This window comes from Pholcus phalangioides, unplaced genomic scaffold, assembly GCF_987345545.1.
Source record: "Pholcus phalangioides strain wild (caught in Gottingen) unplaced genomic scaffold, Ppha-v1.0 ptg000007l_1, whole genome shotgun sequence".
Taxonomy (NCBI): domain Eukaryota; kingdom Metazoa; phylum Arthropoda; class Arachnida; order Araneae; family Pholcidae; genus Pholcus; species Pholcus phalangioides.
Genome location: NW_028301600.1, coordinates 19,762,400 through 19,774,620, shown reverse-complemented (window position 1 = coordinate 19,774,620; position 12,221 = coordinate 19,762,400). Strand labels below are relative to the sequence as shown.

Below are 12,221 nucleotides of genomic sequence, written 5' to 3'. Positions count from 1 at the left end.
TACATCGCAGAATCGTTGCCTACACAGCTGCTACAATGGGAACTTCTAGCACGAAAGATGCTCAAATTCTTCTTCTTAGCACCGAAATGTGATGTTATCAAAAGTACAGTCGCGCATTTAGATGTAAAACCTGCTGTTTTTGATTTAAAAAAAATTAAAAAAATTGTCATTCAAAGAGGCATGGTATGCAGCGGACATTCCAAATAGAAAAACCATGACGGTCAAAGATCCTGATAAGATACATTAAAGCAAAGGATGATACTGTCATAAGTTTTTATGATGTCCGACCCCGTAGAGCAGAATGAAAATTGAATAATATTCGTGCCAACACATGCATTTGGAAATCTCATTTAGAAATTTATTTTTCAACTATTTGAAACTTTAACTACTTTTATTTCTTAACTATTTTTGTACATTGCTGAATAATATAATTATAATAATTGCAACTTCAAGATGGATAAATATGGAATATAACACAACGTGTATGTATATATATATAGGCTATATAAAATAAATTCAAATTCAACAGAGTGAATCAAAAATATATTTTTTTGTAAAGCTCATTAAGTAACACATATCTTGAAATGTTTTTCAAAAATTATTATTTTTCACTCTAAAGACGATTGTTTTCAATTAAATTCTCATAAAATTTCATAATAATAATTTCAATGAATATAGCTATATTCGCAACTGGAAAATTTTAATTTTTGAATTTCTTAAAAATGAAATATAAATATAGAAAGAAAACAAATGACGCTTCATATTAGTCTTGGTTTAATAATGTACTGTTCTTCTTCAATCACATGTATAATTTTGATATTATTGTATATTTGATTTATAAGGCATTTATGAGACAATTTTCGTATCTATAATGACAAGCTTTTAATAAATGAAGGTAATCAAGTTATTTACGTGTGTGACGGTTGGTTTAGATAAAATGATAGATAACAGATGTTTGCCATAATAAAATAGGGGAAAACATCTTTTTAACACTTGACGCTGATGACGAAATTCTTATTACGAATTCAGGAAACACTAAAAACTTCATTTCTTTGACGTCAGACACTGACTGATGCGTGTCTTGATGATGTCAAATAGAGAAAGTCAACTTAGTGTGAACAGTAACATTCAAATCCAAGAATACAATTATAAAATATATATTTAGTTAGATTCAATCCTTCAAAAACACGTCTTTTTTTTTTATATGCAGGGTGCATAGCTGCCAGCACGCACCGCATTTTACTGGCGAACCGGTGATCCTAGAGCAGTGGTTCTCAAACTTTGGAAGCCCGCGGCCCAGTAAATCCCTTTTGCGTAAGTGAAAGGCCTTGTCATACACACAACTAACGAGAAATTGATGAGAAAATGAAACTGCGAATCACTCACGGCCCGTCGGTTGAAAAACACTGTCCTAGAGGCATAGTTCCAATTAGAAAAACTATCCAAGTAACATGTAGAACTGGAACATGAAGCCACTAGGATCAACGATTCACCAGTAAAATTCGGTGCATGCTGGTAGCTATGCACTCTGTGTATAAAATGTGTTTATCAATTTTTAGGAAAGAAGTTAAAAAATAAAACCACATGCCGATGTTCTTGAATGAAGGAATGTTTTGTGGGTCCCTTTCTCCTCCCATCTTGATTTGTCTTTCGATGTCCCTCCAACCCTAGCGGTTGGCATCGGCATGGCCCTTACAAGGGCAAAACTGACAGGGCCCGGGATGATTCCTATAATTTTTGGTTTTTTTCACACTACGAATTCCTTATAGACGGACCCGGCTGCAGGTTGTAAGACCCGTGGGCATCGGCAAAATATATTTTTGGTGTAGGTCTTGAAATGATGAAAGAAAAAAAAGCTATATCAGCCGAAAACCATCCGCTGATGATGATATTAATCTCTGAACGTCGATAAAAACGCAAAACCATCACCATCTCCTCATCGAAATGCTTTTCGAGCTAAGGTTCCCGAAAACCGAAGCATTTCGAATCTAAGGCAGTCGTTCCCAAACTGTGGATTGCGACCCCCTGGGGGGGGGGCACATAAATGAGCTACGGAGGCCGTGAAAAATTTCACATAATTTAAACATCTTAATATAAATTAATTTCATTTTCTTTCGTAACATAAATAAATCTATGGGAAATCTAAAACACACACGCCTTAACTTTAGCTGAAATTTTTATTATCCAAGTACGCACACACTAGTCAAAAGTAAAAAGTGAACAACTAATAAATTAGAAAGTACAGGGTGTATGGAAAAGAAAACTCCCATTAAAATTGAATTTCTTGAAAACACACACACGGTAAATGAAAAAAAAAAAAAATCATAATTTTTTTCATGCTTGCATCCAGCCTATAAAATTTTAGTCATTAGGTTTGACGAAATCATGTACTGTACTTGCAGATTTTGATGATACAAAGCCAGCCCTTCAATCACCATTCAACTTTCATTGGTTGTCAAACACAGGTTTATGAATACGTGTATGTATCATATGAATAGTATTGGTGCAGCCCCATCTATCGATTAAATTTTAACTGAACTTGAAAAAAAGGGAAGAGGTCGCCTATAAAATTCTTGTCAAAAGATGGGGGGGGGGGGGGTCGAGCTTCAAAAAGTTTGGGAACCACTACAACAGAAGCACTTCGAAATGTTTTTCGGGCTGAGGGGTATACGTCGTGATTATATTGAAACACACACCTACCGCGCCAACATCCATACTTCAATTTTTCAAATAGAAATAGCCTTCTAAAGAGAGGTAGGATATTGTCAGTTCATAAAAAAATATCGCCGATTATAGACATATATTTACAGTATAGGTATATCGACATCTATCATCGACATGCTTATACTATTTTCGTACGCATGTACCGTACACATATACAGTCTATCATCATTCCACACATATTGTTATTTATCTATACTTTCAATCGTATAAATTTGTCATGCACAAATATCTAAATGAGACTGAATTATCAATATGAAATATTAAATTGATAAGTCGGGAAACATGCATTTACTATCACCCTGACGATAATAAGCAAGAAAAATAAAATGAAAACATATATATGTATATATAAATCTCATACCTAGATTAAATTTGTTATTGTTCGAAAAGTTATATTTTCATGTATCTCTCAACGGATTCAAATAAAAGAATCTATCCTCAAAACCTCATTTACAGGTAATTATATTCGTTTCGTTTTTCATAAAATTCTCAGATATTTAGCGATCTGGGATCTTCACGTTCTATAAGTTGAATGTATCAAATCCAAAATATGAATTTATGTTCATATTTTTGGTTTTTAAATTTCTACAATTACAACGCCATATTGAATATCGTTGTTTTAAATTTTCTCTCTTCCGCCAAAGTTATCAAAAATATACAGTTCAAATTTTATGGGGAAGCAATATCAAAATTTTGTTGTTTTTGGCTCATTTTCTATACGTATTTTATATGCAGACACTTCATACTAATTGTTTTGTGTAGGATTAATTGTTAGTTTGAATAATTTAGTTTAATTTTACGTTTTTTTTTTGTCAAAGATTTGAGTTTGGTTGAAATTACGCCACGTACGCTAAAATTGACTGATGTTCAATACCTATTCTTATTCAAGTAGATAATGAACAATAAAATAAATGTCGCATGTGTTTGACAACTTTAATAATTTACAAAAGCGAAAAAAGCACTTATATGAGAAGTGCATTTTTTTTTTAATTACTCGTAAAACTTTTTATCTGCAATTAAATGTTTGTGTGCGTTTTCAGAAATTCTTATAATATTCAAAATACACGGAATCGGTTGTTTGTTACTTCTCTTCACTATTAGGGACTTTGACTAGAGATCAACCTTTTATTTTCTGCAATTAGAAAACGGCTTTAATGCTAATTCCAACGACGATAGAATTGAAAGCTAGCTGATAGAAATAGTTTCGGATTTAATCATTGAATCTTTTCAGAAACGATCACGTTAACAGCTGCGACCACAGTTTCCATTAAGAGTTTTATTAATAACGTTCTAGGCTGTAAATCTTTATTTCCAATTACCTCCCCAATGTCAGAAAGTGTTTTGGAGAGTAGCTCTTTCTTCGTTTTAGCATCGCCGTTACTCAGTGTTGATAAGAGATTTTCGAGTGTTGTTGATGTTCCGTCATCTACACCAACCATGTCGGATTTTTTATTTTTTTTAAGGGGTTTCTCTTCTGAAAGGCTGTCGTGTATAGTATTACCCGTAGCTATAGCCAAAGGTACTTGATTTTGTTTAGTCAATATGTCTTTTTCTTGCACTATTTCTGCCGTAGTATTGGCGAAGGCTTTAGCGTACGCTTCTGTCGTGGCATTCGGTTGCACTTTCTGAACTGCAGAATAGTAAGCGTGTCCAAAATAAAATACGCTGTCTTTGAAATTAAACTGTGGCAAAGATGCCACTGACTCTGCCATCTTAAAAGAGTAAAATTTTGCATCTGCAACTCTTGTTTCTGGTTTAAATAAAGCTATAAAGTTTTCAGATGACATTAGAGAGTAAATTAATGCGCTTTCAAAGAGCCAAGTTGGTGGCTTAGGAAGCTGACTTACATTTTTCCTATTTCTCATCCCGGGTGGGCTGTCTCGAAAAATGCTTTGAGGATCCGTTGTAGTGCTGTTTCCACTTTCTGTCGAAAAATCAGTGATATCTTCTAATGTAGTTGTTGCTAAATCTTTCGAAATGGAAGTAGTAACTTCTGAAAAAGTAGTATCAGTTGTGTCACATTCTGTAGTTGAAATCTCTGTGCTTGTCTCATCTGTTTCTGCTCCAATATTCTCTGTACTTGTACCTTCTTGTGTGCTGGCAACCGCAGCGCTTGTTTCAGTAGTCGTCTCTGTTGATGCAGTTTCCGAAGTGCTCTCATCATAGTTAGTGTATAATTCTGTAACAAAGTCGGTTAAAGTCCGCACTAATGCTTCAGTTGTTCCACTTTGCTCAGCTCGATGAATTTCCTCTGTCAGTTGGGTTATTAGATCTTCTTTTTGCTCTTCTATAGTTGTTGTCGCTTCAGTGATATCGTTGGGCTCTGTAGATAGAGGGGAACATTCATCAGTAAATTCACTGCCATCATACCCCATAGTTGTATATTCTGTGTTCACTGGTTCTGAGCTCACGTCAACATTTGATTGAGATTGTTCAGTGGTCGGAATGTCTTCTCTGTCAGTTTTTGTACCGATCGTTTGCATTATACTTGTGTTTGGTCTGTATGTAAAACTGTAATCTTTATCAGTTTCATAAATCGAAGTTTCAGTTGCAGTAAAATCCTCTGTCTCGCTTCTTTTTTGAATGTCTGGAGTAGTTGGATCAGTTATCGTGGAGGTCTGCTCATTCGCATCACTTGAAGAGAAAGTTGTAGTAATCAGGTTTTTCGGCTCTTTATTATCACCTGCCATGTTGTCGAACACTGTACTTGACTTATATATATTATTGGGAAAAGACAATTCAGTAGGACCTTCATCATTTTTCACGTTTGTAGAAGGTGAAACTACGTTAGGTGTAGGTTCTGGTATATTGGGAAATTTTGGAACAACCCGTGTTCTGAGCCGTTGTTTCCTTGCACATATCTGAAAGTTTGTTGTGATTTGAGTACACAGAGCATTGAGAATAATGGTTCCAACTCGTGAAGCTTGCTTGTTTACATTAGTATCGTTCAATAAGCCCTTGTCCTCCATAAATGAACTTATTACAGTAACTACAGCAGTCGCGTATTGATTAGCAACTGCTGGTGGTTTGACAGACAGTAAGCTATCTGTGAGAGCCGTGGACAAACGGGAAATATTTAAGCTTCTATATTCTGGAGTAGCTGGTAAGAAACTTCCCACAGCAAAGGCATAGTCGGTCAATTTGTTGTACTTAACTTCATTTGGAAAAGCAGTGTAGAATATTTCAGAAGAGAGAAGACGTGTCCTTAGTTTCCGCTCAAAATCTAATTTTCTTCGCAATTTAAAGTCATCATTCAATGAAGGAACAGTAACAAGATAAGGCAGTGGAGGCTTGTCCATAACCCTTAATGAGTTGGGCAATGGAGGCTTGTCCATAACTCCTAATGAGTTGGACAATGGAGGCTTGGCCATAACCAATGAGTTGGGCAATGGAGGCTTTTCTTCAACATCCGATGACTTAGACAAAGGAATATTTTGACCAGTATTTTGATTAGGAGGATTGTTTAAGTTCTTTGTGATTTCTTTTGCAACAGACGAAGCTAATCTGCATGGGTTACTTCTTTCAAACATTCCTTGGTTACTTATCATTTTTGACAGCTCCTGACCGAACATATACGCAAACTCTTCTGTTGTGGGGACAGGGTTGAGAAACGTGAGAGCTTTGCTGAAGGCACTAGAAATATCATACTCTGTCATGCGACCAAAGAAAAATGATCCTGCTAGTGACGCAGATATTCGTCGTATATAAGTTAAAGCTCTTTCATACGGTAGATTGCTAGTGAATACGTTGGTGAATGCACTGGAAGAGAACAGTTCATTATAGATGCAAAAAACAAAGTTCCAATTAATATTCCCAGGAGAACGAGTAGTTGGTACTGTCTCCTTATTTGAATTCGTTTGTATGGAGTCTTCTTGTGGCAAAATTGGATTTTGTTTCTGAACTAGAGGAACCGTTGAAATACTTTCTGGTGGCATTCCCTGGGGCTCCAAGATTGGTGGCTGTTCTCCTACAACAGGGATATTTAACATATTAATGTTACCATCATTCAAACCACTCGAAAGATTCGGTGAATTTATATAAGGAATATTCGGTTGATTTTGTGGTGATTTAAGCGGAAAATTTGATTCGGTAGGAGATCCAACATCCTCATTTTGGCTTCTTGTTGCCATCGTGGTTAAGAAATCCAAATCCAAACTTTCTTGCTCTTCCAAGCGAGAAAACATATTTACCATGTTTCGGACTTCTGAAATTAGTTGTTGGTTATTGCTGTTATCTTTGGATACGGTATTGAAGGCGGATTTCAGTGCCTTAGCGATTGCATTTGCCTTTCTTTTGGCTTTTTCCGGGTTCTGATCACTGTCTGCACCAATGGTTTCTGCTATAGAAGTTACCACCGCAACATTGAAAATTTGCATTTTTCTAAGTAAATCGGTTCCTCGCCGCCTTGGTGCAGTTATAACTGTTCCTACTGTATTCACTATTGTATGTAAATCCTCTTTTTCAGATTTAGTGAACTCATTCGAACTTAAAACATTGGCAAGGAAAGTTTGAACAAACATATTAAATTCATCAGCATAATCAACATCACTTTTCACATCACCATAATCGCCAGCCATGGAACTTGTAAAAAGCAACACCAGAATAACAAGAGGGCTGTTGAAATCCATTTTACACTTAATTTATAATGTACCACGTTCAAGATTTGTGCGTTGACACGTTTATCGCGTTCAAGTGTTAACCACTCATTTCACTCGTCGGCTCGCGATTAAAAATTTCCCACCGCTCCAGACAAGATTAGTGTTTCCAAACTCAACGCATGTCATGAACTAAAGGAGCGAGTGATTTTAGATATCAAAACTCTCTGCCTGGCTTAGATGACGTCGGCTCCATTTAGTTCATTTTCTAAGAATTTCTCCAATATTTGAGCAGGTGCCATGCTTTGAACTGCCCAAGTGCGAAATCTTTTCCCTCATTCTGTCGCTTTTTTCTCCTTCGCACTCTTGTTAATGGTGTTGTTCATTTCGTGAACCAGTGTTTGTGGTCGTCACGTAATTTCATAAAGAAAATAAAGAGAGAAATAAAAATTGTGTGGCAGGAGTAGCCGATGAGAAATGGTGTTGACTAAACAAACAATATTGAGCTTCGTGATACTCGCATGTGTTTTCTTTTGAGCGATGCAAGTCTGTCAAAATCACGTGTGCTCATAGACACGGTGTGATTAAATTATTGGATAATGAATGGAAAAATTTCCAGTCACAGACACATCGCGGCCATCCTCAACTGCAAGGGTCTACTACACCGAGACCTACAGTTTAAAGAGCAGTCAGAACGGTTGCATAAAGACATCCGTGATCCAGTTGGGACAAATTTGCATCATCACCCTATAACCGCGTGGCAGTTGAGAGATTAAACTCAAAGCCTCAAATCAACTTTTGGATTAACAAATCTCGACTCGAATCTCAGCTTGGACATGAATGTATTAGCAGCTGACCGATAAGGCAAAGCGAATAAAACGAATGAACATGAAGTAACTTAGAATAACGCAACCTAACATGGTGGATACTTTATACGGATTTATGGCGAATACATTCTCGACTGAAAAAGTTATGGATTCATGACAACAACAACAGGGAGTTCATTTTTAATATTTAGAGAATATATTATTTTATTTAAAATACATTGCACCAAAGAGAAGTGGAGTAGGTGAAAGAGTAGTTTACTTTTCAGTCCGAACCGCAAGTCGATGCGCTAAATTAACAACGAAGTTAATAGAAATTGCACATAAGAGCTCCAAAGAGCCGTACTTGCATGTATCAAAATACGATCCCTGACTGAGTTGCATAGCCGCCTGTTGTTACAGTAGAATGGTTGACTCGCAAGCTTTCTCTCCAGCTGGAGCATGGTTCCTTTCTCCAGCCATTTGGAATTAGATCCTGAACTGTCGATTCTGGTTAGAATGCATGAATGAATGTAGGACAACAAATTGAACAAATGACCGAGTTATAGAACTGATCATAAGATCCTAACGATTCTTAAGAACAAATTTGAGAACCTAACTTGCAAAAACAAATTTATTCTTTCCAATGCACCAAATAGTTATTAATTCGATGTGCCGTAGATTTTTCGGAATGTGCAATTTCACATATTTTCAGCTTTGCAATGTTTACTGTCCATGTCATTACCACTAAAGTGTTCATTTCAGTCTAAAAAACACTACTGCACATTTTTCGCTCAATAAAAAGAAGTATAATTTCCTTCCAGATGGATATTATCAAAAAGCTCATCGATACATGAGATTAGAAAATTCTCCACATTATTGATCTAAACTATGCATTGATTACTCTTGTGACAATTACGTCGATTGCTCAAGCTATATGCAGTATATATCAGTAAATCAAAAGTTTTAACTACAGTATTAGGTTATTGTACTCGAAATTGTGGATTCAGCAGTGAAATTTCATATAAATCCCTCCCTGGAAAACGACTTATTCCAAGTAGGCACCATTGCATCTAATCTGATAGAGTAGATTAGATATCAATCCATTTATGTGAGTTTCATAGAAGTTGACTTTCGGTTCTCAAACTTTGAGGAGTCCCTCCTCAAGGAACTCCTCAAAGGAGTTTTTGACGGCCACCTCATTGTCAAACCACTTTCCTGCTGAAAAAACTGCGATTCCTTAGAAAAGTTGCAGTCGGTCTGATAGTGTGGGGAAACTACTTCGTTCAATCAGACATCTTGTGACCAGGTCTTCTGTCCTAACTGAGATGTTTTCAATTCTCTTGTGATTGATTTATATTATAATATTTTGATAACCATTATAAAATGTTTATTTCATGGGAAACTCAGCCATTTCATACGCCCATCGTGTCGTCATAGAAACGTGTCAGGTGAGTTGCTGTTTCTTGTTATAAATAGTCATTCGTTATATAAGATTATTTATTTAGTTATTTATTTATTTATTCAATATATGGCTTGGCCAAAGCTTATACAAGGGAATGCGAAGGTGAAGTTTGACAGAGACGATTGATGTTACAAAGGAAGTCAGAAACTGTTGCACAATCAATAATGTTTGGTGGGAGGTTGTTCCAATCGGTTATTGTTCGAGGGAAAAAGCTAAATTTCAAACAATCAGTGGATGCAAAGATGGGTTTCAATTTATGGGAATGGTTAATTTTATTGGAAAAGTATGAAGCTGGAGTTAAAAAATTGGAAGTGTCGATATGAAAATGGCCATAAAGGATTTTGAAAAGGAAAGTTAATCGAGAGATATGTTTACGGGTGGAGAGCAGTTGACTATTGAGTTGGCCCTTGAGTTCAGTAACGGAGACGGAAGATGACCAACAGTTTAAAATGAAGTGGGCAGATTTATTTTGAATAGATTCTAGTTTGTCTATATTGGAGAGAGTATGGGGGGTCCCAGATTTCACAGGCATATGAGATTACAGGAAAGTAGTGGGTTTTTGTGCGGCTCTACAACATTTCCATAAACATTAGTGTTAATCTACATTAAAAACAGAAATCCACAAACCTATCAGTTTATTGGATAGGTTTTGAACTCAATTGTTGTTGTCAAAGATGATAAATTGTTTTTGACTGTTTATTGTTTTGACCTACTACTCAGGAAGGATATAGGTTTGATCATTTGAGTCACACCACTGTCATTTTTTGCACACGAGGGCAAATTAGACCGGGACCTACAAATTATTGCCGATTCCGAACGGCAAGCTTGTTTTTTATACTCATCGAGAGGTTGGTGCGCTAACACCCTGCGGTAGCATTTTTTTTGCTGCGGTCAAGTCGCCGTTTTTTGTTGTACCCCTGTGTCAGGAAAGTTTTCTGACAAGGACGAACCGCGTAAACGAACTCGCGACACCTGGGGCGTGCCAGACTTAACTTGGAAAAATGGGGAGTTCTGGCCCTTGAAGAAGACAAACTGACTGCGGTTAGTAAGGAAGGCTTCCCCTATTTAAGCAGTTGAACACACAGGCCAAGATCTTGATAAAAGTACTCTATCATACCTGGAACCTCACGATGAGTCTACACCCTTTCTGCTATACAGTTGAGGTAAAATAGAGATTTGGTCGCAGCATGCAGCCGCTATTCTAAGTTTGCCAGATGAGGGGGGGATGAAGCTGACATCGATGAGAAAGGGGGAAAAGCAAAACAGGTGAATGGATATTCCTTTCCCTTGGAAAGAAACTAAAAATTAACTAGAAATTGTAAAAATTTAGCACCACATCGACGTTTAGAGGTGGGCTGATCTCCAAGTCGACCACTTCTGCTGAAAACTTGTTAGCATTCAGAGGATTAAGAAAATGAATGGGAGGAGGTTCTATAATAGCTCGGAATTTTTCCATTGTATCCTTTTTGGATGCCTGTGTAGATGGCATAATAAACTATTCTCTTATGACGATGGAAACTGAAATAAAATACGATTTGAAAAGTGATTTAATTAGCAGCTGTGTTGATATTTTTAAGATGGTTTCCCAAATTTTTCTGAAGTTCGTAGGCGTATCAGAATTTCTATGATCACTTGTTATTTTTCAAGTTAGGTGTAAAATATATGTATTATATCTCTTTGTTTTATTTATTTTTTTCAACGTAATGAATCAAACACTAAATGTTTTAATTGTTTTAAGCTTCAATGTGGATATCAATATCGATATTTATGCCTCACACCTGCTTTCTTTGGTTTAAAATTAAAGACGTTGATCAAATCAAAAAGACGTTGATTACGTCTTTCATAAGTGTCTCCAAAAACTCTTCTTTCTTCGTCGAAACCTTAAAAACTCCACCCGTCTCTCTCTCTCACATCAGAAATCTCTGCTTTCAAACCTATATCCTTCCTGTACTCTCATATTCCTGTGAAATCTGGGACCCCCCATACTCTCTCCAATATAGACAAACTAGAATCTATTCAAAATAAATCTGCCCACTTCATTTTAAACTGTTGGTCATCTTCCGTCTCCGTTACTGAACTCAAGGGCCAACTCATTAGTCAACTGCTCTCCACCCGTAAACATATCTCTCGATTAACTTTCCTTTTCAAAATCCTTTATGGCCATTTTCATATCGACACTTCCAATTTTTTAACTCCAGCTTCATACTTTTCCAATAAAATTAACCATTCCCATAAATTGAAACCCATCTTTGCATCCACTGATTATTTGAAATTTAGCTTTTTCCCTCGAACAATAACCGATTGGAACAACCTCCCACCAAACATTATTGATTGTGTAACAGTTTCTGACTTCCTTCGTAACACCAATCGTCTCTGTCAAACTTCACCACCGCATTCCCTTGTATAGGCCTCGGCAAGCAATATATATTGAATAAATAAATAAATAAAACGAAAACTAATTTTTTTTATTATTAGTTTACCGTTTTTTAAACTGATGTATTTAGTCCTAATTTCGTGACTCTTTGCTTGGTGCTGTTTCATATATATTTAAGCCCGCGAGAGAGAGACAATCCTTGAATTTTCTTAGTTTTTCACACTGTAAATTCACTACACACGTAAATTTATAGTGTGAAA

The 12,221-nt window shown here is 36.2% G+C and overlaps 1 protein-coding gene across 1 annotated transcript; it reads right to left on the bottom strand.

The window, feature by feature from the left end:
• Positions 1-2,162: 2,162 nt before the first annotated feature.
• LOC149085032 (uncharacterized) lies at positions 2,163-7,531 on the bottom strand. The gene has a single exon (XM_089232793.1). It carries the CDS (start codon positions 7,350-7,352, stop codon positions 3,939-3,941), a length of 3,414 nt encoding a protein of 1,137 aa, XP_089088919.1. The 5' UTR covers positions 7,353-7,531; the 3' UTR covers positions 2,163-3,938.
• Positions 7,532-12,221: the final 4,690 nt, after the last annotated feature.

What these genes read in the sequence shown, in the direction of transcription:
- LOC149085032 (XM_089232793.1), bottom strand. Translation starts at nt 7,352, where the DNA reads ATGGATTTCAACAGCCCTCTTGTTATTCTGGTGTTGCTTTTTACAAGT.